This window comes from Brachypodium distachyon, chromosome 1 (genome assembly GCF_000005505.3).
Source record: "Brachypodium distachyon strain Bd21 chromosome 1, Brachypodium_distachyon_v3.0, whole genome shotgun sequence".
NCBI lineage: Eukaryota > Viridiplantae > Streptophyta > Magnoliopsida > Poales > Poaceae > Brachypodium > Brachypodium distachyon.
In genome coordinates this window covers 49,354,503-49,378,795 of record NC_016131.3, presented here as the reverse complement: position 1 = coordinate 49,378,795, position 24,293 = coordinate 49,354,503, and the positions used below count along the sequence as shown (strand labels likewise).

Below are 24,293 nucleotides of genomic sequence, written 5' to 3'. Positions count from 1 at the left end.
AGAACCACAATATACTCCTGCATTTCGCTAGAGAATAAGCTCAGTCAACTGAAACAATTAATTAAACTTTCTTTCCTGAGCAGATGGTGTATAGTACATAGTTACATAGAAATGAATAATAATCAAGTCTGAAGTATCAATCAACTATGAACTACAGCATTACTGCTTTACCAAAGAAGAATAAGAAAAATGGCAGTTAAGCTAGGTCGCAGTATGTACATGAACCGATCACCGAACCCATATAATCATCTAACAACTAGTATTGACTGACTGATGTGAATGACAGACCAAGAAACTGTAGAACCTTGCACGTGCCCTGTTAATAGTTACAAATTGCAAAATGATGCGACTAAACAAATGGGGCACGATTTTGGGAAAAGAATCAAAGAATCTGCACTGGATGATTTACCCACCAGCTGGGGAAATGTTATCAAGTTTAGGGACTACAGCAGCGGAGGGTTCAATGTGCGAGAACCGTGCAGCACCTAAGAGTTGCTCCGGGAGCTCATCGTATGTGTTTGCCTGCAGGTATGAAGATATCAAAAGATATCCAATTGCGATAAGTTCTTTAAAGTGATAGTTGGAGACTTGATGTTCAAATTACCTGTATGAGGAAAGCCATATCGACTACTAAACTGGTAACGACACCGAATACCAAGCCCAGAACGCCATTAGCTACTGCTGAGGATCCAATGTCTACATCTACCTGCAGAAATATGACTACATCAGGATGTATGCCTTGTGTCATAGATAACCGAAAGAATGTAATATTTCCGCCAGTTATAACTTCAACGATGTCATGTAATGCATTTTGCTGTTATTTAGTGAAAAGAACTTGAGTTGTAAGTAAATTAGTGCCTTACTTCCATGTACTCTGGACCACGGATGTAGCTGCAATCTACAGCCTTTCCCAATAAGCAAGGGGTACTTCCAACGCTTTGTCGCACTATCCAGGATCCCTAGAGATTTCAATGTGCTAGAGAGTGAGAAAGGCTAACAATAAAGCACTCAACATGACTGCATTTTAGAATAACACCTTTGGAACAGAAGGGATAAGCTTCAATCTACTGTTTCGAAAATCATCGTCGCCATCAGCAAAACGCTGCAAGAGGGATCCTTTTTTCAAGGATCTTGTGACAAAATAGAGAACCAAACTGTAGTGACTTGATCCAGGAATCTGCAAAAGCATGCTGACTTAAATCAACGTGACTAAATCACGGAAGAGAAGCACCAACAGAATCAAAACCAGGTACTTCAAAGAAAAGCCATGATGGTTTATTTTTTCAGGTACACACAAAAGTTATCTTATTTAAGAGAAGATCGACAAATTGAAGTTACAGCCCTGCAAAAAACTGCATACCAGTATTATGCATGCTCTTATTTGTAATGTTTTATGAGGCAATCCTAAACAGGATTGCTAAAAGCATAAGACAACAAATACAGAATGTTGATCTAGCGTTTTGTCAAAGTCAAAACTAAGGGTTCAAAACATTGGAGGGAACATGAGCTTACTTGTATGTTAACAACAAAGCTGAACATCCCCTTCTCAGCAGCAACCTATATCAAAGTTCACACAAAATCGATACATAAGAGTAGAGCTTGATCAGTAAAGACCTCGCTTCAGTTCATGCATGCAGGCAACAAATCTTCAGTGCCACCACACACAGGCACTCATGCTATCCCTAATCATGTGGTATGCTTTCGCTAATATTCAGTACAGGAACTGGATGCAGCTCGAATATTACCACTTATTTACAAAATTAAGATATCATCTGGCTGTACCATCTCTATAATTCCCTGCAACCTTCTTAATTAGGTTAACGGCAGTGCCAGGAATTTCACTCTAAAAGCCGGGACAGCTCTAATATAAACCTAAAACAATATCCAATTTAAATGCGGACCAGATAATTGTGTCAACAGTTCAAACAATACCACATACTTTTCTCTTCACATGGTAAGAGAAAGGTACACAATCAAAGGCTCCCTGCTAGTATGCATAATCATGCTTAGTCCATGTGATTATATGAATGAAAGAAAATGATAGCACAATATTTAAGAAAATAGTGAAATTAAATACTTATGTAGTTATATATTTAAGTGTACTGTTTTAGTTGAACCACAGATTCTCAAAAACAAAAGGTAGTATAATTGTATTCCACATGCAGCTTTGCAGGTTAATACACTGGTGTTTCATGTGTTGACACAATCAACAGAAATAAGTCCAGTGAGAAACAAATAGACTGCTAAGCAATTACAAACACTTGCTTACCTGAGCAGCACACCCTTTCCGATTGGCAACATGATCCATACGTGTGTTATCCTTAAACCAGTCAACTGCGACAAGCTCCATAAGGTACTTCCCTGCAGATACCTGTAACTCAGATAACAACATATTAAGCTCTTGATAACCTGCTATGCTTCAAAAAGAAAACCTGTTGAAAGTTAAGACCTTTGATTTGTCACGTGAAAAGTTCTTGCTACGAACTTTGAAGATCTTGCTATCTGGTACTGCCCAACAGTTACGACTTTTCTCATTTGTATCCTGACGAATAATGCCCGAAAAGCAAGACAAATCTATCGGATCTGGAACACCCAATATAATACAAATTTGTCATATTAATTGACTGATCTTATAGGTATTAGAATACAAGTTGTAGTTAGAAAAGAAACGAACCAGAGCACTTTGTGTCACTGTCAAATTTGGCATTGTCTTCCTGTACATGAATTTCAATAAGATTTAAGTGTAGTGAACCAACAGAAAAAACTTTTTGGAAACTACATAAGTGTCTTAAGGAATGAATGTGGTATAGGGTTACCACCTCCAGGCTAGTTTCAGGAACTTGACAATCATCATCTTCTTCTGACTCTTCATCTATCATATCTGAATTTTCAGTATCTGCTTGTGCTGAATCTCCTTGTTTGGTCTTTGAGTCAGCTTCTTGGCGTTTCTTATCAGTTTTCACTGAGGGTGCATTAGCCATAGTAGTCATCACAGGAATCCTCGGTACTGTCTGAATGTCATCAGTTTGGGAAAAGTATTCACGCAATCCTGGAAATATGTAAATGTCAAACAACTACGGCCACAAACATTGAACAGATACATTAACAAAAGGATGTTAACAGAGAATCCATTCATGAATAACAAGTTAAAAAGTTGTTTGTACTTTGTACCAGCAACACAGTTCAGCATCTGCAACAATGAGTGGTACTGGAATGATGTGACGTAATTCACGCCCCATCCCTTGAGATCAATTTGCATAAGGTGCTGAACCTGGGTGCGGGGTCTCCCATTCACGGATTTGAGAGGAGAGATCTTGAAACCACCACCTGTACTAGTAAGAAGTTCAGGAAAAGACAAAGGTGACAAAAATATCTCAAGAAGAGCAGGTGTCCAAATTACTTTCAATAGAAGCCCTTGCAAATCCTGGTTGAGGACCACAGTTCTGATGTTCGGTAGATCGAAACAGCACAACTGCAAGATTTTGCACAATTATCAAACAAGATGCTTTAAATGGATGAGGTAACCAGTAACAAGATCACAAAAAGTTTACCATAACTTCCATCATCATTGCGCCGCCAATATCGTACATAACAAAGATCTCGGGGCCAAACCAACCTGCACAATGCTATGTAATTAATCCATATATTTTAAAATTGGAATCCACGGCCTTATGGTGCTACCCATGCAGGCTTGTTAATACACATGATGCGTCAAAGTAAGCAGACGAGTCTCCCAACTTCAAAGTTCTGAATTCATGTTTAAATCATCATACAAGTTGTAGCAGCATCAGGTAATAAGACTTGCAATGCAATCATCATGCAGGTTTTTGATACAAGAGAAAGGTACTTACATTGAACACCAGTTCAGTTGTAGACGATGATATAGTATTGCAGTGTGACCATCAACCTCTTCAACTAAACTCCCATACTGGAAGCTACAGTCCCACCTACATTTGTGTGTAAAGAATACCTAGATCAATACCCATATAAGGACAAGCAGAAGGTAAGACAGTACACACTTACTCATATCTTGTTACATCCATACTCATTATCAGACCAAAAATGGCTTCGCATGTGGCTTCCACCACACCAACAGCCCTCATAGCACGGCTACAACTTCTTGCCTGTACATGATAAAGAAATTAATTTGTGCACTCATTAGCGATTAACAGGGGTTTCAGCAAGCCACCATTAAATAGGTAAGTGAAAGTACATACAAGGTATTCGACCTCCACAAGTTCTTCAAAGATGCGCAACCCTGCCAATAACAAAAACAGGATACACTAAGCATAACTCCATATGAACCAAGTATAATCTCATACCAATGTCATACATCGAGGTAAAGGACCAAAAAAACTTGCCATTCTGGCATGTCAGTAGCCGCCAGTTCTTTCTAGAGTTAACTTGATTGGTGTCATTCTGATTTGACAGCCCAATATCAGGCTCTTTGGTCCAGTCATGTACAGAATCAGGAAGGCCTACCCGCAAAAAAAAAAGAATCAGGAAGGCCTAGAAAAAGAAATGGCATATTTATGTTCTGTGTATAGCAAAAAATAATCAATATACAATAATAAACATATCTGGAAGACAAATAAGTGCAAGCAAACTTCCTACCCCTCCCTATAGTTGTCCTGCGAAGCAAAGTGGGACGGGGCTCCTCTTCGTCCTCAGGACTGCAACAGAATACTTCCAGTTATTAACGAGAAGAACTGATCTGCAATTGTATAAATAGGACACTTCACTTGCCCACTATCATGGTCAGAGAATGAAAGCGGTCCTCCAAGATCCATGTCAAAGTCCAGTGAAGCAAAAGCTTTACGATTTTTAGCTGTCATAGTGTCCTGTTGCTGCAAAATGAAGATCTTAATCAGAATGTAATGTGACATTTGCATGCTATTTTGCAGTTCTACACAATTTGGCACTGAGTTCATCTTTAAAAAAATTTATACTCCCTCCGATCCATAAAAAGTGTCTTAGATTTTGTACTAACTTAGTATAAAGTTGTACTAACTCTGAGACACTTATTATGGATCGGAGGGAGTAGTTTTTAAGTATGTATATGTATGCAGTAGGATGCTCTCCTACTGTTTTCTCTAAAAAAAAATTATCTGGAGTTCTGGTCAATTATTCACTACTAGGTGCCTTAGGAACATTGGTGCATTGCAAAATTCATAAATGACCTGTTGACAGTATTAATTTATTTTGAATTCTATGAAATAGATGGAATAACCTTGGAGAGTGTTTTTAGTACAGTCTAGCTAAGTAAATAGTATTATTCACTTGTGCAATGATCAAACAAGAAAATAGTTGAAAAGTATACTGATGATATCTGATTCATATTCATGTTCTCAATTGCTATATGCAGTTGCAGTTTGTCAAATTTACTGCACCTGAATACCTGATCAATAAGGAGCTCTATCTTCTTTTTCCAGGCTAAGGCACCCTCGATGTCATGTGCACCCATCTGGTTAAAGAATGATAGAAACAATGGAAAAATGACATGGTATTATCATGAATAATGGAAATAATAGATTTTTTACCATATATACATTCATGAGAAAGAAATGGTTGATTGAGAAGACTATACGGAAAAGCGACAAAAGAAGGAGCTACTAAATTTGCCAAACTTCAGCGCATAAAATATTGAATAAGATCACTTAATTATCAAACAGGGGACTAAGTCCTCTTTTGAAAAGTACCGACAGTTTGAAAACTGACAAGCTGCAAGCCCTAACCTTAATATAAAACCACACCTATATAGCAAAAATACTATTGCCTTTTAAGGTTAACAGAAATATTGGCAAATAAATTATGCTTAAAGCGGAACAAGAAAATGGTTTTAATAGAATGCCTTCATATACGCCAATGCAGTATATTGCAGTGATAAAAACATAACTAGCAGATATTGGCACATGACCATATATGGATATAGTCAGATGGTTCTGAATTCTGATAGCATTGAAGAGCTCAGCACAAACCGTGATTGGATTGTCCTTTTCTTTCTTATTGTAAACACAGAGAACATACACCATCTGCAAAATTTAACAGGCAATGAGAGCAAGATAATGAGGAAGTTACTTCAAATTTCAAGAAAAACTGTAAATGGTAGTGTCAAATTGGAATACATGTCACTTTCATGCATATGATACAAATTAATCTATGTAGCAATTCCAAATGATTTTTCTAAGTTGATCGCCTGTGCCAAAGTAGACCACTGTAATACATTTTTAGTTCCCCACTTTGATTAGCGTGTGGTCAATTTTGCATAGTTTACCAGTCGAGAGAACATAACATAGATGATCAAAATTATGATGACTCGCGAGCGTGTGTTGGTGAAGTAAAATCCTCAAAAAGTAAGGATTTCAATTTTTCTTAAACTAACAGGATAGGAACTTATTCAAGAAAAGAGCCAATGAGTAACGACGAGCAAACGTCCCATGCAAGGAATTTATAAATATAGTGCTCTCACAAAAAATTGTGGCATAGCCTGCCACACTCCTATGCTACAATGCATTAATACTTAAATGAACTATTCAAAAGTGAAGAGCAAACTTACTTGTCCATGGTGAGTTTTAAGCCCTCTATCCTCCACTCTGCAATTCCCATCTATTACAAGCGCCTTCAGTGGCACCTGCACATCCACAAAATTTCGAGCAGAAGGTTAAAGACAACAGCCACCATGCTCCTGTTGCACATGTTCCAACTACAAAGTGTGCTGGCATGAAATTCTTCTGTTTTTATTGCATTGGAAACCTCTCGTTAAGGCTCGAACGAAGAAAACAGCTAATCAAAACTTTTCAAAAGAATGGGGGATTTGCAGCCATACATATTTCTTGCACCTGTCACATCTACGAAAGCAGCAACTTTACAATAAAACACTACTTTCAATTATTGGAATGCTAAAAGGAGGTCCAGGGCTCCAGGCAGATCAAGCAAGTTGCTTACATGATTGACAGCGAGAAAGTAAACCCATTAATTAGCAAGGTGGCAGTAGTTAGCACTTCCCAGACTCTCGATCAAAGGTATCTAATTATCCAAATGGTCAACTGTTGGCATCAGCAAAGCAATTGCAAATTACTCCGTATACTATACCAAATTCCCCCAACTTCTCCGTTCCCAATTGGCATCAGCGTGTGAGAAACATTCAACCCATCAGATCGTGGCTCAGTTTCGTGATCATGCAACTCTAACCTGGTCAAACCACTCCCAATCAAAGGAGGAGGAAAAAATCCCGCTACAAAATGGCAAAGTCTAGCAGGAGAGCAACAGGAACTCTCGCCGCGGCAGGTTGGCTCGCAACTCCAGCAACCAAAATTGAGACTGTACGCGATGTACTGCTGGATGTGACTCTGAGTAGTAGTAGTAGCATACCATGTTGTCCTTGGGCTGCTTCTTGTAGTAGGCGAGCAGCTTGTTGTCGAGGACGAAGTAGCGCGTGTGGAAGAAGGACCGCCCGATCTTCCTCCGCCCGTACCGCACCATCCACCCCTCGTGCCGCACCGCCGCCGCCGCCGCCGTGGCCCCCGCCGCGGCGCCTTTCAGTAGCTCCCCGCTCCGCGCCTTGGCCGCAGGGGAAGGCCTCGGGGGCTCTCCGCCGTACGTCCGCCCGAGCTCGCAGCTCCTCGCCGCCTCCCTCCTCGAAGCCGAAGAGCTCAACATATCTTCGGCCGGTGTATGTGCGAGTACTTCTCTCGCCTCAGCCTCGTCAAGGAGCCATCCTCCGGCCTGGGTGGCGGAGAAGGGAGAGCCCTGGACTATCCCCCGCGAATCGAGGCGCGGATTCGGCGCGGCGGCCGGAGTCCGGCGAGAAGCAGACGGGGAGCGGAGGGTTTCGAGGCGGGGGAGCGGGGAGAGTTTGTTTCGTTTGTTTTGGCTAGATGTGGAGCCAAAATATTGCAATACAATGGAGTAGATGACTAATAAAGTCACTGTACCACTAATTAATTACTCTACTGTTATTTCTGGTTCTCCTCAAATTGTCTTCTCTTTCTCTTTGAGGCCTGGTGTTCCACTAAAATTACTCAAAGACATGAGAGGCTCTCGACACTTGAATATCTCCGTACGAATTACTCACTTTGTTCCAAAATACGGAGTATCTCGTTGTTTTTGTCCAAGACTTTCCCTTAAAATAATTTTTAAACGTGTACTCCCACCTTCCATTTTTATAAGATATTCTAAATTTATTCTAATTCAAACTTCTTAGTGTCTGACCAAATTTATAAAAATCAATCAACGTCTACAACTTTAATTAGTTTTGTTAAATAAATAATGACATATATCTTCATGATACTATAGGTATCAGGCTAGGAGGAGAGAACAGGGGAGAGATGGAACAACATCAAAGAACATATGATTTTTCAAAAATCCTGTAAAAGTAAAATGAAACAAAAAAAATTATATAATGGAGTATTCAATTCATAACGCATTCGATTGATTTCTACAATAAACTATAAACCAAAGAAGCTCTGCACTAAATCAGAGGAATAACATCAAACTAAAGAAGCTCTACACCACAGACATTAGCATGTTTTGTTTTATAAATTAGTCACTTAGAACAAAATTGTAACATCTTATAAAGAGGAATGGAGGGGGTATCTGATAGAAACCATAACCATACAGGTAAGTACTTTTAAATACGAAAACAATATATCGCTTTCACATATTATATATTGATGAACTAATGTTGGTCAAAGATTCAAAGCATAATGCATCTTATATTTTTAGAGATACGGGAGTATGTGTTTGTTGGTTACTCCTCCTGCTATTATGAAGTAAGAGTAGAAAGACCATGGAAAAGATGATGCAAGTCGTAAATGGGTCAAATGATATTAACTAGCTTGATACGGTTTGGATCAACACCAAGCAATTCAGACCTCATGTTTACAACTTTTAAGTTTTTTCCCTTCAAATGAACCTTACAAAACATGAAGACAACTTGCATACAATTTTGAATATGCAAAAAAATAAAATCACGGGGGCAACTTAGTAATACATTCGTTCAAAGGGACCACGCCGCATAAATCCCCAAATCAACGAATTATCCCGAGACGAGTGGCGGAGCGGGAAGAGAGAGCGAGGCAGCGAAGCTTCGTCCACGTGAGCCAAGCAGAAGATTAATAAGAAAAGAAAAAAGTGTTTGAAAGCCACGGCTACTTTCCTACGTCAGATCACTTGGACGGCAGCGATGAGGCGATGGCTGATCATGGGACTGGCGTAGACGTTGGTGGCATTGACGACGCTGCTTATTGGTTGTTGTGATCAATCAATTTATACCTGGATTTAATAAGAGTATGATTGGTGTGGTTGGTGTCGGTACGCCGGAAAATAGATATGCGATGCTTAATTAGTCGTGGCTAATTTGTCTTTTGTTCAAATTAATTAATTCGCCTGCTTACCTTGCCAAATGGAGCTACTAGATCGATCGACCGACCAGGCTTGACTGGATCGAGGCTTAATTAATTTGCTGGTCAGTCTCTAACTCTAAGTCGTACTAGTAGTGTTAACACAACCCGAAACAAAGAGGGAAAAATGTTTTGTCAGCAGTGGGCGTCTGGGCGACGCGAGCATGTATAAAAATGTATTAAGACCGTGTGATATCAAATAAGTAAGTATATTATATAAATACGCAACAAAATTACTCACTCCGCCCTTATTAAGTGACTTTATCTAAACACCTTTTAGATGTAAATACATTCATATTTGAGCAAATTTGAGTCACTTAATAGGAGACGAAGAGAGTAATATAAATTTTAATTTGGTCGAGTTTTCTAAGAAATTGGTTAAAAAGTTTGACATAGACAAAAGCTAGCAAGCTAGAACATTTTACATCGAGCAATAGAGGGAATACTATAGTAACGTGTCAACCTTTTGTGATCCAAATAATAATCAGAACTACTCCATCATATCCATATTAATTGTCGAAATATCATATGTATCTAAACGTTTTTATACACAGATACATTCATATTTGAGCAAATTTGAGACAATTAATATGAACCAGAGGAATACATAATTACATATGAATGCATACTTTGTGTCACCTTAAGCTGCGGAGGAGTAGTCCTCCCCAACCATGTGCATGCATGGGTCGTCGCATGCACGTATATAATGCACGGATATATATCTCAGCAAGGCACGAGATCGAAGGTAGCTAGCACAACGTGCGTGCGAATCATCGGAACCTACTGTAGTCTGTACTTATTACCGGCCCGATGTGCACGCACGAGCCCACCGACTTTTTTCTCTCTTTTACCTTTTTTGTTAAGGACACGTGAGTACAAAGGCAGACGCTCACGCGCGTACACTCGTCATGAAGGCACACACGCATATACTATCTCTATAAGCACCTTCGAAAGACTGAACACACGGATCTTGAGAGATTGACGAAAGATTGACGAAATCAACGCTCGCGTCTCGCTGTTGACGAATACTGTCACTTACCACTAGGTGGTCTGTTTCCACGTAAGGAACCAAACCATCTGAGTTAGGCTCGGTTCACTGTTGTCCTTTCTCTTTCATCCTGCGATCGATCAAGATCATGTTCATGCATGCATCGGCTGGCCATGCACCATACCGGGCGGTGCCTTGATTCTTTTCCTTTCCGGACGGTGATCCTGGGTACGTGTGGCTTATTTGACGAGGTATTTGCATCAGTGCATGTATACACGGACACTTTCTTGCACTCACATCGTCCGGTCCGATCAGTGGACAGGATAACCCAAGGGAAAAGGCGAATGATTAATAGATGTTGGTGACCGGTGACACTGCTACGACAAGGAGAGCCCGGAAAGTTTACGCTTCGTGACGGTGTCAAACAACGCATATTCTCTTCTTGTTGTTACCACTTACCAGCCATGCTAATGCTTTTTCCTTTTTTTGAGAGAGAGAGAGGATGCCTTTTCCTTTTTGAAGCAGTGTACTTTGCAATGGCCCGCCAGAAATCCCGACACCCGATCGGCCCAGATTGTTGTCTCGTGCTATAACGGGCCCATTCCGAGCCAGGGAGCCCAGTCCATCACGAGCCCAAAGGCCCCAAACCGAAATCTGCCTAAAGAAGTGCGAAATCCTCGGCGAAACGGCAGCAGCGGAACGAGCAGCGAGGATTTCCCGCAAATGGAGAGGCTTATCTCTTCGCCGCTCCACCTCACCCGCGCGCCCTCCAGGCCCCGCTCCGCCGCCGCCCACCTCCTCCCTCCCACCGCCGCGCCACCAAGCTCCTTCCCCCACCGCGCCGGCCTCGGCTTCGGGGCTCGGCTGCCCCAACTCGCGCCGCTCCTCCTCCTCCGCAGGCCGCCTCCCGTGGTCGCCCAGGCTCTCCCCGCGGAGGCCTCCGCCCACTCCCCCGTGCCGCACCAGCACGAGGACGATGATTCCGCCGCCGGTGAGGATGCCCCGGCGGGCGCAGCCCGAGTCCGCCGCTTCTTCCAGAAGGTCAGTCGGTGCTCTGCTCTCCGCTGTTTCCTTCGTCGCCTCAATGGTTGCTCCGGTGGGTGAACCAATGATGATTGCGTTTGCGTGTGCCGATTGATCCCCCAGGTCGCGGTATTCACCTTGCTGGCAGCCCTGGTGCTATCTCTACTCCAGCCATCGTCCGTGTTCTCCCCGGGGGCGGCGCTGGCATCGGCCTTGCACGGGCACGGCCACGGCCACTCGGCAGCGGCGGTGGTCACAGCGACCCGGACGAGCATCTTCAAGTCGGAGCTTCTGGGGAGCGCGTGGACGGGGTTCCTGGCGGGGTGCCTGCACACGCTCTCCGGGCCCGACCACCTGGCGGCGCTGGCGCCGCTCTCCATCGGGCGGTCGGCGGCGGAGAGCGCGGCGGTGGGCGCGCTCTGGGGCTGCGGCCACGACGCCGGCCAGGTGCTCTTCGGCCTCCTCTTCCTCGGCCTCAAGGACCGCCTCCGCCTCGAGGTGCTCCGCGCCTGGGGCACCCGCGTCGTCGGCCTCACCCTCCTCGTCATCGGCGCCATCGGCATCCGCGAGGCCACCCAGCCCGCCGCGCCCTGCGTCGCGCTCCACGACGCCGCCATCGGCACGGGCACCCACGACCCCTCGTCCTCCTCTTTGGAGAAGGCGCTGCTGAGCGGGGGAGGGAAGAAGAAGGAGATCAGCTTCGCGACGTTCGCCACTGGGATCGTGCACGGGCTGCAGCCGGACGCGCTCATGATCATCCTGCCGGCGCTGGCGCTCCCGTCGCGGCTCGCCGGGGCGGCCTTCCTGGGGATGTTCCTCGTCGGCACCGTGCTCTCCATGGCCAGCTACACCGTGCTCATCGGGACCTGCACGGAGGCGCTCAGGGAGCGGGTGCCGAGGATCACCGAGAAGCTCACGTGGGCCGCCTCCCTCGTCGCCATCTCCATGGGGCTCGCCATCATCGCCAGCGAGTCCTTCGGGGTCAGCTTGTTCTGATCGCCCATTAATTCCTCTGCCGCCTTTGCCTCCAGCTGCTCCCCGGGCCCGAATCTGTTGCCATGGGAATTTTGCTGCTGCGTCGAAATGTCGAATCCTTCTTCATGTGATCAAACACGCCGTGCAGCAACTCGGATGTAGTTTACCAATTAAGCGAGAAAACCTCTGTTAGAACTTACTCCACTTGCTTAGTTGCTGGTGAGATGATCTGAGTGGTGTGTGCCGGTCATTATTTGCCACCATCCGAATGCGTGAACTTCCACATTTGAGCAATTGGTCGGGAGAATTACAGTGTCTCCTGGTTTCTGCTTCTGTTCTACTACTCGAATCTTAGGTGATTAATTGATGCTTTTGTATCAAGATGAGGTTTTTCATATGCATGCAGCAGGTTTCTTCCTTGTACCCTGCTAAAGTAATAAACTGATACTAATCATAGTTGTATGATAATCCATGCAATTACTGATGCTACTTTTTCTTCACAAATCTTATCTTACTTGCAATTACTAATAATTATGACGTTGGTTGATGTTTTAAATGTACAATATCACTCCATGAATGTTTGGGGATGGTGTTTTAAATGTGGAATTATGCTAATGCTACCATTATTTTTAATCGTGTTACAAATACTAGTACATGAATAAAAGAGTCACATGACACAGCTTGAAAATTGACAAAATAAATGTGATTAACACCTCATCAACATGAATGAATATTGCACCTACCATTCCCTTCAGTTCACCCTCTCTCCGCCGATCGACTCATCCAATCACATGCATGGCAGACTGCCACTCTTTACAAAAACTTATACTCCGTATGTAATATCTCGTGAAATGATCTGAGATAAATGTTTTCAGCAACCACGCCTTGACTTACTAACAAGTTATATACGACCACCGATATAGTGTGTTTTGTCTATGTTCCATGATTCATTTCATCGCATTTCTCTTTCTTTCTTTCTTGACAAAGAACCATTTTCCCGGCCGCAGTGAGTACAAGATTTTTTTTAAATATATATAGGACATTTGATCGAGTGTGTTCTCTCCATGCATCAAAATCATTTAGGTTTAGCACCTTCCTCCAACACACCAACCGCTAGCAAAAAGAGAAGGCGAGAAAAAAAGAGAGAGAAGGGAGTTTAGCTTAAGGATAGGAGACATCGTGAAGAAAAAGCTTACGTTCAGATGGAGAACAAGTGTTATACGTTGTAAGGTGTGAGCTTATTGCTGTTTTGTAGGATGATGACTGCCTCAAACTTCTTTTACACCTAGCTCCGGACACAAATTATTGGTTAGGAATGTCAGGTTGCCTGGAAGGAGATGCAACTGAAACGAACTAACATCCTCCTTCTCTTAGAAGTATTTGAATAGACTGCTATTTCGTACAGCATATTGTCACTCGGATCGAAGTCCCTCTTTCTGATGAAAGCACAAGATGCTTAAATAGGAAAATACCATCAAATCTAGCAAAGTTATGTAAATATATAGTTTTCACCTTATCATGCTTAACAGTAGTTGAGATTCTCCTAATCATATGTTTGATTCTGACCTGTAATTTCCCCGAACAATTTTGGTAATGAAATATGGAACATGTCACCTTCGATTTTTTTTAGAAAGTCCATATTGTCTACAGAATAATTGAGCTCTATTTTGTTGTACATGTTCTTAGGTTTTGAGATGAAAGGCGATTTGACTTGAAACATTGATTCGTGTGATGGTGGTGACTCTTGCTTGGCAGGTCTTTAAGAGTAAAATAAGAGAACATGTGCACACTATATTTATTTACCGAGCTTACTATATTTATTTCCAAGCATTATCTTATTAAGTGGAGTGCTTGACTCTTCCTCGAGACAAAGGGAATAAAAGGTAAACATCTTTGACTCTTGGTGCTTAAGCGAAAGGAATGGAGCTACCAAGGTCAGGAGGAAATACCAACGTCTAAAATGCGCCAATTGCTAGTATATATACCAATGAATATCACATCTACCATTCCCTCCCACTCTCTCTCTACCCCTCTCGGTTCATTTCATTCAATCGGGTGCATTGGGAGACATTCAAGAGTAAAGTGTTCTTGTTTTAATTTTTTAAATAAAATCTGAGAAGTATGTGATAAAATGTATAAAAAGAGAAAAATCTCAAAAAATAAGACATGATTTAATCGATGTCATGGTTTGAACTGATAGATAAAATGCATATAAATGAATACATGCATGACTAAAAAAACATGCATGACTCGATGAGTTGGCACGGTTTGCATAAAAAAATGTGGTAGACCTGCTGACATTACGTTCTTCCATGTTGAGAGAAATAGATAATGATAGTTTCAATTTTTTTCAATTTTAATGCTGAATGGAGGCTCCTATTTGGATATAGATTAGAATAAGATACTCCCTCTCATCCTAACTTTTCGACTCAAATTTGTCTAAATATGAATGTATCTATTATTAAAAACGTATAATTACATGTAATATTTCGACAACAATTTAGAATCGGATGGTAGAAGATTGAGTAAGCGAACATTTTTTTTTGTCAGCGGAGCATATTTTTTTATAAGTTTTAGGCTCTGGTTGTTACGATGTGGGCCTAGCCCAGATCGAATCGTGTTTCTCCCACCTTCGTGGGCCAATCGGTTCGGGCCCAGTCAGAAGCGGCTCGCCTCCTTCCTTTCTTCCTTCGTGTCCAAGTGTCCCGAACTCCAACGGAATCCCACGTCGTCTCGCTCGCACCAACAACTCCCCCCCCCCCCCCCCCACCCCCCAGAGCCCAATTCCCCCGCCTCGCCGACGAGATCTCGCTGCTCGCCGGCGCTCCTCCCTCCCTCTCCCGCACACAGTACCCGCGCGCCCGCCATGGCGACGCGGAACCGGACGCCGCTCTACCGCAAGTACCGCGACGCGCTGCGCCACGTCCGCGCGCCGGCCGGGGCGCCCTCCTCGTCTTCCTCTTCGGGAGGAGGCGGAGGCGGGCCGGTGATCGAGATGGCCTCGCTGCTGCGTCCCGACCGTAACTACGCGCCCCTCAGCACCGACGACCCCTCCGCCGCCTCCAGGTTCCCCCCCTCCCCCCTCGCATCTCGTCTCTCTGACCCGCCAGTAGTACCCCCTTCTGAGGAGTAGTAGTTTGGTTGCTACCTAACCGCTGACTGGAATTGTCGAATTGGGATGTGGTAATAAGCCAACTAGATCGCCTGCTTGCTATGCTTTCAAGGGAGTGGCTGAGTCGCAGATCACTGGACTCGCGGGCGCCCATCATTTAGTCTGATCTAGTCTACAATTGTTATATCATCTAATTGCTCGTAGTACCGGAGGGAGATTTGATGCCTGGGCGACGGGAACTTGTATTTTAGGTGGAGTGCTAGGGTAGAACCGGGCGTCATGATCACTGACTTTCACATATATCACGCGGAATGGCATTACCATAAGAAGCTTAGCTTCTCGTGTACAAATGATTGGTTTTTTTATTCTGGGCTCTTGTTCATCATGGGTCGAGACTTGAGAGGAGGGTTGAGCTTCCATTTTGTTCAAGCTGTAGCTTGGTGATAAACTGGTCACGAGTGATGAGATGGATGGTGTGGCAATGACATGTGATCTATGCTCTGCAGTAGAGGTGCGGTGACGGTCGGGCTGCCTCCAGCCTGGGTGGATGTCTCCGAAGAGATATCTGCAAACATGCAGCGAGCAAAGACGAAAATGGCGGAGCTGGCTAAGGCGCACGCCAAGGCCTTGATGCCGTCCTTCGGTGATGGTAGAGATGACCAGCGAGCAATTGAGGTTCTCACGCATGAGGTGACAGACCTGCTGAAGAGGTCAGAAAAGAAGCTGCAGAAGCTGTCCATGAAGGATTCCTCGGAGGATTCAAATATCCGAAAAAATGTCCAGGTGATGCTTAGCCCTTACTGTTTTATGTATTAACAGTCACGAGGGTGATAATGGTTACAAATGTTTGTGCTGATGGAAAAACATGCCTTTGTATATTATATGCAGCGTTCCCTTGCTACAGACCTGCAAAATCTTTCGATGGAATTCCGGAGAAAACAGTCGTCGTATTTGAAGCAGCTTCGCCAACAGAAAGAGGTTTTCCTTATGAACTTTTTCAGAAATTCAGATACTTGTGCTACTCATCTCAGTCTAATTAAGATGTTTGGTTAATGAAATGCGATTACAGGGGCAAGATGGTGTTGATTTGGAAATGAATATTAACGGGTCTAAGTCGACATTTCAACTTGAAGACGATGAATTTGAGGATGTGGTACGCTTTTTTCGTCTTCACTTACTGCACTTTTTTTTTTCCCTCTTTGCGCCTGTATGCTGTCATGTTGGCTAGAGCTACTTCCTACTTATGCCAGCTCTGCAACTTCTATTGGACAAAATCAAGGTTTCTGCTAACATGCTTCACTTCAGGTCCATAAAACAGAAAACTGAAGAAAAAATGTAAAAAGAACAACGGTAGAGATCACTTGCAGTGAAGGTTGCGTTCGGTTTGGTTGATTAGTCTAATAGTCATACAGATTTGCAAATTGGCAACATAAATCAGGTCCCAACATATATTCTTTAAGTGATCATCATGTGCAAACCCAGGATTGAGTTTGGACTCTGGATGTAAAGACATATGCTTGGCAGAACATGTCAATTACCATGTTTTCCCCTAAAATCTTCCCGGTCAATTTACCAGAGAACTGGTGAACTGATTTAAAGGGAGTTAGATGATAAGTCATTAAGCTATTGATAATGTGATTCATTCTAGGATTTTTGTTCCCAGGGTTTCACTGAGGTTCAGATGTCAAAACTTAAGAAAAGCGAAGCATTCACTAGAGAAAGAGAAAGAGAAATTGAACAGGTGAGTTCTTTGTTTGCTCAATAGTCATGCATACATACTTATCCAAAAGAAAAAGAGATTACTGATTCGCTGAAATTTACCTCTATTATCTGCTTGTTGTTCGAAGGTTGTCGAATCGGTCAATGAGCTTGCACAGATCATGAAAGATCTTTCAGTTCTTGTGATTGATCAGGTATGAAAATCTTAATTATTCGGGTCATCGATTGTTAGTTATGATAACAATTAACAATTTTAGACTTATAAACAATTTCAAACTTATTCCTTTATTCATTTTAACAGGGAACAATTGTTGATCGGATAGACTACAATATACAGAATGTTGCAGCTTCAGTTGAAGAGGGTTATAAACAATTGCAAAAGGTCTCATCCTCACCCCATTTCCTTCCTCTCCGATAGTAGTTATTTCGTTTCCTTGGGGTTTCTGTAGAATGATCACGTACTAAATGCAAACTGAACTTTATGTCAGGTTATGTCATAAGCCACAAAAATTCTTAGTTTTGACATGTAAATTAACTGGTCATACGAAAAGGACAAGTATATTAGCCATTAATATTTTTTAGATAATAAAACATAGTTGTATCCCCCAGATCATAAGAAGGCCAAAACAACACCTAGAAAGGTAAAACCATCCAGTAAAAAGTAAAAACATCCAGGTTTTGTGACCTGAGATTGCAGGTTTTAAACTAAACCTTCAATTTACAGCAAGTACTGTTTGCCTTTATGACCCCCCCCCCCCCTCCCTACTCTCTCCTCTCCCTCTATGTATTTTTTACTGTTTATTAGGGAATATATTTTAAAAAAAATCCACAGCAGTCATTGCTGTTTTGCAGCACCTTATGTATGGAAGAGCTTCTGCAAATGAAGAAAAATAGGAGGTAGCGTCAGTCCCTGAAGTTCGTAGTCTAATATCTTTATCTGATTTCTGTCTGTTATGCAGGCTGAGAGGACACAAAAGAAAGGAGGCATGGTGATGTGTGCCACTGTCCTCGTCATTCTTATCTTCATCATGATAATCCTCCTGATTTTGAAGAAGATCCTTTTCTGACGTAGTTCTTTCTTTTTACGGTTGATGGAAGCCTTCTAAGTGAACACCACACACATATACTCTTTATGTGAGTGACTATGCTGTGCCTGCTTTCTGGAAAAGATGCACCATGCGATAAGATTTAGTGATCTCAAAAGACACCTCTTCTGCCCTTGTTCAGTCTTCCACAATTTTTGCAGCACTGCGAGTGTAGAAATGTCATTCATACGGGCCTCATTTTTTTATGGAGAGTTGTGCTGACACAAATCACACCTACCTGTTTCTGTTTGTCTTGGAGCAGCCAGGTCTGGTTTTGTATGTTCTGTATAAAGCTGTACCATCACCTGATTTTTAAAAAAATATCAAAAGTAGCTTCACCTTCTGTGCCACTATCATTCTGTCTAGTTTTTGAAGTCAACATTTCAGTGTACCAATGATCCAAACATTTTTTGTGATAATTTCTCTTGTTTTATTCTCATGCTGTATCATTTTTTCTCATCACAATGCTTTCTAAGGTGTACCTCATGTTTTCCCTTGCACTATGATAGTGCACATTATGGTGGATATCACAATGGTTGCGAGTTAGCCATGGATTCCCCTGTAGACTGGAAATGCAATGTGGATTTCCTTTTCAGGTGTCGGCAAGCTGATGCTGTCTATTTACTACTCAAGATTCTTCTTCAATGATTTTGGTGATTGTCACTGCAATTAGAGCGCTGCTGCTAAGCTGGGAAGGTTTGTCAGGCTTTGAAGCTGAGAGCCAAGAGATCAAGGCCAAGGATGATGGATCCCTGTGGGCCATCATTTACTCCCCCAACCTCTTCCATTAATCAGGTTTGCAGGCTGTGGTGTCTTCTTCCCCCCATTGCCTCATTTTGACCAGCTGGTCCCAAATCATGCAGTATGTACTGTTAGTGGTGATGTAGGATGTATGTGCCCCCACATGTAAATTCAATTCAGCCTTGTGTGTGTCCTTTTGTCCCCATTTATAGTGCTCTGGTTGCCTCAGCTGCTGTTGTAAGTTGGACAGGGAGCTATGTTTCTCCTACTAGGCACCTATCTAGGTTATTTTTCTTTTCTTTCTCCTACTTCACTTGCCTGGTGGTACTACTGGTACTCTGGTAGGGGCATGCCCTACTGCCTACAGAATGACTACCTATCAATCTATGAGGCCACAGATGGAAGAGGGAGGATGAGCTGCTAGGCTTTGAGCAATTGTTTTGGTTTGCTCCAGCTAGTACTCAAATATTCAAATGTGGTAGTATGACAGTAATAGCACCGTACTAGATTCAGAATCTTGAATGCTTCTGCTTCTCCTGTCCCTTGCTCTCTCATGCTCATCTTCTAGCCTAGGGTAGGGAGGGGGTAGGCTGGGGTGATAGATTAGCCCAATTTACTGGTAGTAATACTATATTTGAGGTTTAAGATCTGCATGAAATCTTTGTAGCCTGGATAGGCTTGTAAACCTGTGTAGTAGTGTAGTAGTATAGTAGTATAGTAGTACTGCAAGCTCGAAGCAAATGCAAACGGGTACTGCAGGTCAGGTCAAAAGCAAAGGTGCTTTTGGTGAGTGTGTACAAAGTGCAGATTGGCTTTGTGCTGTACAAGTATTTATATGTTCATGTGCATGTTAAGTATCCCATGTACATGTTAAGTATCCCATGTACTTGTGTATTGTACACAAATTATTGGTACTGATACTTTGAAGGTTGTTGTGGGGCTTGGTTGCCAGAATCATGGTATTTTGCTGAATGGGTCTAATAGATGATCGAAGGATCGAGGTAATATTTGATTATAATGATGTGTGTGATGGGTGGTTTGGTTGCAAAATGAATAGGTTTAACCGTGCTGGAGCTGTGGAGATGCTTCCTCCCAGTGGCTGTTTGGAAGGAAATGTTTATTGGTAAAGCCTTGTTATTCAAATCAAATTTGAACTAAATACTGAAAATTTACCGAGAAAAACTTCGCTTCCAAACAAGCCCTTAGGAGTGTTACTTTTATACAATTTGACTCGTATTCATGCCTATACATCTCATTCCTCGTCCATGCTATCAAATGCTTTGATCTTCTGTGCGATACCCGCTAGATTTTTGCTTGCCTATACTGATCAAATCCAGGGTTTACATATACTGCTCAGTCTGTAAGTGCACTTTTTCATCCATACAAAGTCAAACCAACCTGAGTAGATCTCACATAGGATCTCAACGAATGATGACATTTTCTAATTTTATGCACGAATAACTTCATGGTAAATTTGTTAGGCTATTTTAGCCAACTAAAACATCTAATATTCAGGAACACAGACAGAGAAGGTGCGGGATGCATTGTCGCGAGACAAACCAAATACTTGCCTAAAATAACTTCACATGAGAAATATCATTTCATTTCATGCTGCCTAAAAACCTGAAAGCAGCAAGCAAGCAAGCTAGGTTGACTTCTCTATTATTATAATAATAAAATGGTCTTTCAAAGACCTCCTCACTAATACTAAAAAAAAATAAGCTACTGGTGTCATTGTCACCTACTTCCAGAAAGAAAATTAAATAAAATAGTAAAAAGACAGGGTCATGCACATATCACCCAGAGAATCAAAAGTGGTGGATTTTATATTGAAGGAGGACAGAAATGACAGTTTTGCCCCTGCCTGGGAGAGAGAAAGGGGGAAGGTACAACAAGTAAAGACAGGGAGACAGGCAGCCAAATAGCAATAGCATAGATAGATCCCCCCACGCACGCCTCTCTGCTTTGCTCTCCTTTGCTTTGCTTTTCTTTTCTTTGCTTGCTTCCCCTCCTTACCACCGACTCCTCCTCCATTAATGGCCGCCACCAAGAACCCTTCAACCCCCTCTTGACCGCCTCCCTCTGCTCCGTCCGTGCCCCTACTCCTCTGCGCCTCCGAGAGAAAGAAGCTGTACCTATATTTTCTATCCTGTTCTTCGCGGTGGAGGCTAGTTGTTGTTGTTATTGCTGCACGAGATGCTGAGCTCGGCGGCGGCGATGGGGATGGGAGGAGGGTACCACCACCACCAGCAGCAGCAGAGGGGGGCGGCGGTGTTCACGGCGGCGCAGTGGGCGGAGCTGGAGCAGCAGGCGCTGATTTACAAGTACCTCATGGCCGGCGTGCCCGTGCCGCCCGATCTCCTGCTCCCCATCCGCCCCCACTCCGCCGCCGCCGCTGCCTTCTCCTTCGCCAACCCCGCCGCCTCGCCCTTCTACCACCACCACCATCCCTCCAGTAAGCGCCCTCCTTTTCCCCCTACCTTCACTTTGCTTGCAGAAATGGATGCCTTCCTGTTGCATTGTTAGGAATATGCTTTCTTTCTAGAGGGTTCTGTTTCTCCCCCCTCTTGCTTGGAGAGGGTGCTTTCGTGCTCAGTGGGATCCATTTGCTAGTGCTCTGATGATTTTTATGGATTCTGTAAACATGTATGTAGTTACATGGATGGATCTTTGCTTTTGCTCATATATGCTTGCTCAAGGCTTCGACTTGAAGCCATTTGATTCTTTGCTCACGCTTGTAACCAAAGGAAAGCACCTTTTGTTGGGTTGGTGAGATGTTAATGTGGTTCTGATCTACCTCTTGATTGGGATGAATGAATGGTGATGGTTGTATGGATTAAATGTGCTCATGTGGGTTGTTTTGCAGTGAGTTACTACGCGTACTATGGCAAGAAGCTTGACCCCGAGCCGTGGCGGTGCCGTCGCACCGACGGCAAGAAGTGGCGGTGCTCCAAGGAGGCGCACCCTGACTCCAAGTACTGCGAGCGCCACATGCACCGTGGCCGCAACCGTTCAAGAAAGCCTGTGGAATCCAAGACCCCTTCCCCTGCGCACCAGTCGCAGACCCAGTTATCTGCTGTGACATCGACAGCCCGTGACGCCGAGCCTCTCCAGTCCCTGGGAGTTGGGGCCAAAACCCATGGCCTGTCTCTCGGCGGGGCTGGCTCGTCGCAGATGCATGTTGATGCCTCGTCATACGGTGGCAAGTATGGTTATATCCATCATCCTCTTTTGGATTTCCTCGTTATCATTGGATGCTTGTTTGAAATAGGCTTGTCAAGCTTGATTAGTTTGATGCTGTTTTACTGCAATAGAGCTGCTCATGATATTGACTGGCATGCTCCTATAGCATTTTCGCTGGCGATCCGATGATGCTTATTGCTTAAACTTTTTTTGTATGCTACTATTGCAAATGTCAGCATCACCACAACTAAGGCTTTGTTACAGTTATGTGTTATTCTTGACACGCCAGTCATATATCTGTCTTATGCTTTTACTTGGAGCCCTTGTTGTACCTTTGCTTTTTGTAGTTTTATTGGAAGAGGAACCTGGCCTCCTGTATTCTGGCTGATACTTTTGGATGTTCTAATTATATATCTGAAGCATCTGGTCACCAGTTACCATGTTCTATATATGTTTTTGTTGCATGTCCTCTGAAGTCCAGGTCCATCTTTCCAGTTAGAAATCTGTTTCATGGTCTTTTCATACATCATATCTCAATAATGTAACTGCATGTCCACTTTCAAATATTCTTTTCCCCTCTGGGAAGGCAATGTACAAAAGGTGTTTGTGCGTTTGCCATCGTCCTTATGCATTTACTGTATCAGAAATGTTTTCTGAAGTTGATTCCCCATGTTTTAGAGTTTGGCAGCATTTTGCATATGCAACTAATCCTTTCTCCTTTCACTGCTTCTCTTTTTTCAGACTAGATACAACTTTGTGTATACATCAGTTTGGTACCAGCATTTTGTTTATGCTGCTAACTAGATTTTGTACTGTTGAGTTGTAGTGGTCCAGTTTGTTAACTATTGCACCAATTATTTTATCTCACTTCTTGCCAGATAAATCCATGTGTAGTTGGCCTTCTGTTGTCTTACATTAGGACAATGGCTGATATATTTAAATTGTTGGTCTGTCCGTGCATATTTATTTCGCCATTTACAGTGTTGATGCATTCATGGTTATGCAGATACTCTGTTGGAGCTAAATCTGATGTGGGCGAACTGGGCTTCTTCTCTGGAGCATCAGGAAACACCAGGGGCTTCACCATTGATTCTCCAGCAGATAGCCCATGGCACTCAATGCCGTCCAGCGTACCCCCGTACCAATTGTCAAAAGCTAGAGATTCTGGCCTCCTGCAAGGTGGAGGCTTCTCGTACTCTCACTTTGAGCCATCACAGGGGCTTGGGCAGGTAACCATCGCCTCCCTGTCCCAAGAGCAGGAGCGCCGCTCTTTCAGCGGCGGCGGCGGCGGCGGAGGGCTCATGGCAAATGTTAAGCAGGAGAACCAGGCGCTGAGGCCCTTCTTCGACGAGTGGCCCGGGAGGCGGGACTCGTGGTCGGAGATGGACGACGAGCGGTCCAACGGCACCTCCTTCTCGACGACCCAGCTCTCGATCTCCATCCCGATGCCTAGATGTGGGGTCCCCTCTGTCTGCCGCTACCTTAAGAATCTCAAAATCTTTAAATTTGCTCATCTGTGTTTTCCTCTGTTGATGCAGGCGACTGACGGGTGCGGCGTCTCTATCGGCACACACAGCAGTGTTATGTTGTATGGTGCGCCAAAGGCCTTGGTGACGTCCGTGGCAGATTAGGAGGCCCTTCCTTGTGCTAGGAACGTTCTGTAAGAGTGAGATTGCTCATGTATTGTTAGCGGGGACAAGAGGAACTCGTCGTAGTAGCTGTTTCCAGTATTCTGCAGTGCTTTGTACTCTCTCAAAACAAGTAGTTGTGTGTTCCTTGTGGAAATGGGGAATGTATGATGTACTACGTGCCTACTTATTCATTCTTGTTGAGGAATCTGATGGTTGCTTCGCCAAGATACCTTTGCAGTGCACTTTCTGTTCCGAGTAAAGATATGAAGAATTCTGATGATGCAGACTCTGTTTTTCCTCTTCGACTTTGAAGAATGCAGAATCCGGAATTCTGATGATGCGGGCTCTGTTTTTCCTTGTCGTTGGAAGGAGAAGAGAAAGATGCACGTGAGAGAGGAGGATTCGAGAGATGAGTGAAATCATCTGGGGAATGCG

At 43.4% G+C, this 24,293-nt stretch overlaps 4 protein-coding genes across 6 annotated transcripts; 3 read left to right on the top strand and 1 right to left on the bottom strand.

Moving 5' to 3' along the window:
- Positions 1 to 35: 35 nt before the first annotated feature.
- On the bottom strand, positions 36 to 7,892 carry LOC100844102 (protein ENHANCED DISEASE RESISTANCE 2). 2 transcript variants are annotated; one of them, XM_024463423.1, is made up of 23 exons: positions 7,372 to 7,892; positions 6,557 to 6,631; positions 5,979 to 6,032; positions 5,399 to 5,464; positions 4,747 to 4,847; positions 4,615 to 4,673; positions 4,362 to 4,478; positions 4,218 to 4,258; positions 4,024 to 4,124; positions 3,852 to 3,947; positions 3,552 to 3,616; positions 3,401 to 3,472; positions 3,172 to 3,327; positions 2,820 to 3,049; positions 2,675 to 2,714; positions 2,450 to 2,583; positions 2,270 to 2,371; positions 1,513 to 1,557; positions 1,037 to 1,177; positions 864 to 959; positions 605 to 706; positions 414 to 522; positions 36 to 316 (listed from the first exon to the last, which is right to left on the bottom strand). In XM_024463423.1, the coding sequence occupies exons 1-23, from the start codon at positions 7,657 to 7,659 to the stop codon at positions 246 to 248; spliced, it is 2,361 nt and encodes a 786-aa protein (XP_024319191.1). In that variant the 5' UTR covers positions 7,660 to 7,892; the 3' UTR covers positions 36 to 245. The 2 variants fall into 2 exon arrangements, with proteins under 2 accessions (XP_024319191.1, XP_024319194.1); XM_024463426.1 differs by lacking the exons at positions 6,557 to 6,631; positions 7,372 to 7,892 and having other exon boundaries at positions 5,391 to 5,464.
- A 3,172-nt stretch (positions 7,893 to 11,064) lies between these two features.
- Positions 11,065 to 12,855, top strand: LOC100839056. The gene is made up of 2 exons (XM_003561115.4): positions 11,065 to 11,430; positions 11,536 to 12,855. Exons 1-2 carry the CDS (start codon positions 11,113 to 11,115, stop codon positions 12,406 to 12,408), a joined length of 1,191 nt encoding a protein of 396 aa, XP_003561163.1. The 5' UTR covers positions 11,065 to 11,112; the 3' UTR covers positions 12,409 to 12,855.
- A 2,296-nt stretch (positions 12,856 to 15,151) lies between these two features.
- Positions 15,152 to 18,789, top strand: LOC100843493 (syntaxin-43). Its single transcript, XM_010229781.3, has 8 exons — positions 15,152 to 15,453; positions 16,006 to 16,282; positions 16,388 to 16,477; positions 16,569 to 16,652; positions 17,163 to 17,240; positions 17,347 to 17,412; positions 17,520 to 17,600; positions 18,178 to 18,789. Exons 1-8 carry the CDS (start codon positions 15,254 to 15,256, stop codon positions 18,283 to 18,285), a joined length of 984 nt encoding a protein of 327 aa, XP_010228083.1. The 5' UTR covers positions 15,152 to 15,253; the 3' UTR covers positions 18,286 to 18,789.
- A 2,057-nt stretch (positions 18,790 to 20,846) lies between these two features.
- LOC100842886 (growth-regulating factor 5) lies at positions 20,847 to 24,100 on the top strand. 2 transcript variants are annotated; one of them, XM_010229782.3, is made up of 5 exons: positions 20,847 to 21,499; positions 21,911 to 22,250; positions 23,234 to 23,456; positions 23,547 to 23,682; positions 23,766 to 24,100. In XM_010229782.3, the coding sequence occupies exons 1-5, from the start codon at positions 21,241 to 21,243 to the stop codon at positions 23,771 to 23,773; spliced, it is 966 nt and encodes a 321-aa protein (XP_010228084.1). In that variant the 5' UTR covers positions 20,847 to 21,240; the 3' UTR covers positions 23,774 to 24,100. The 2 variants fall into 2 exon arrangements, with proteins under 2 accessions (XP_010228084.1, XP_003557172.1); XM_003557124.4 differs by having other exon boundaries at positions 20,879 to 21,499; positions 23,234 to 23,682.
- Positions 24,101 to 24,293: the final 193 nt, after the last annotated feature.

Coding starts and splice junctions, on each gene's coding strand:
- LOC100844102 (XM_024463423.1), bottom strand. CDS start 7,659: ATGTTGAGCTCTTCGGCTTCGAGGAGGGAGGCGGCGAGGAGCTGCGAG. Junction 3,948..4,023: donor ATGGATGTAACAAGATATGA/GTAAGTGTGTAC, acceptor ACACAAATGTAG/GTGGGACTGTAGCTTCCAGT. Junction 3,050..3,171: donor GATGCTGAACTGTGTTGCTG/GTACAAAGTACA, acceptor ACATATTTCCAG/GATTGCGTGAATACTTTTCC.
- LOC100842886 (XM_003557124.4), top strand. CDS start 21,241: ATGCTGAGCTCGGCGGCGGCGATGGGGATGGGAGGAGGGTACCACCAC. Junction 21,500..21,910: donor CCACCACCACCATCCCTCCA/GTAAGCGCCCTC, acceptor GTTGTTTTGCAG/TGAGTTACTACGCGTACTAT. Junction 22,251..23,233: donor GCCTCGTCATACGGTGGCAA/GTATGGTTATAT, acceptor ATGGTTATGCAG/ATACTCTGTTGGAGCTAAAT.
- LOC100839056 (XM_003561115.4), top strand. CDS start 11,113: ATGGAGAGGCTTATCTCTTCGCCGCTCCACCTCACCCGCGCGCCCTCC. Junction 11,431..11,535: donor TCCGCCGCTTCTTCCAGAAG/GTCAGTCGGTGC, acceptor TTGATCCCCCAG/GTCGCGGTATTCACCTTGCT.
- LOC100843493 (XM_010229781.3), top strand. CDS start 15,254: ATGGCGACGCGGAACCGGACGCCGCTCTACCGCAAGTACCGCGACGCG. Junction 16,653..17,162: donor ACGATGAATTTGAGGATGTG/GTACGCTTTTTT, acceptor TTTTGTTCCCAG/GGTTTCACTGAGGTTCAGAT. Junction 17,241..17,346: donor GAGAAAGAGAAATTGAACAG/GTGAGTTCTTTG, acceptor TGTTGTTCGAAG/GTTGTCGAATCGGTCAATGA.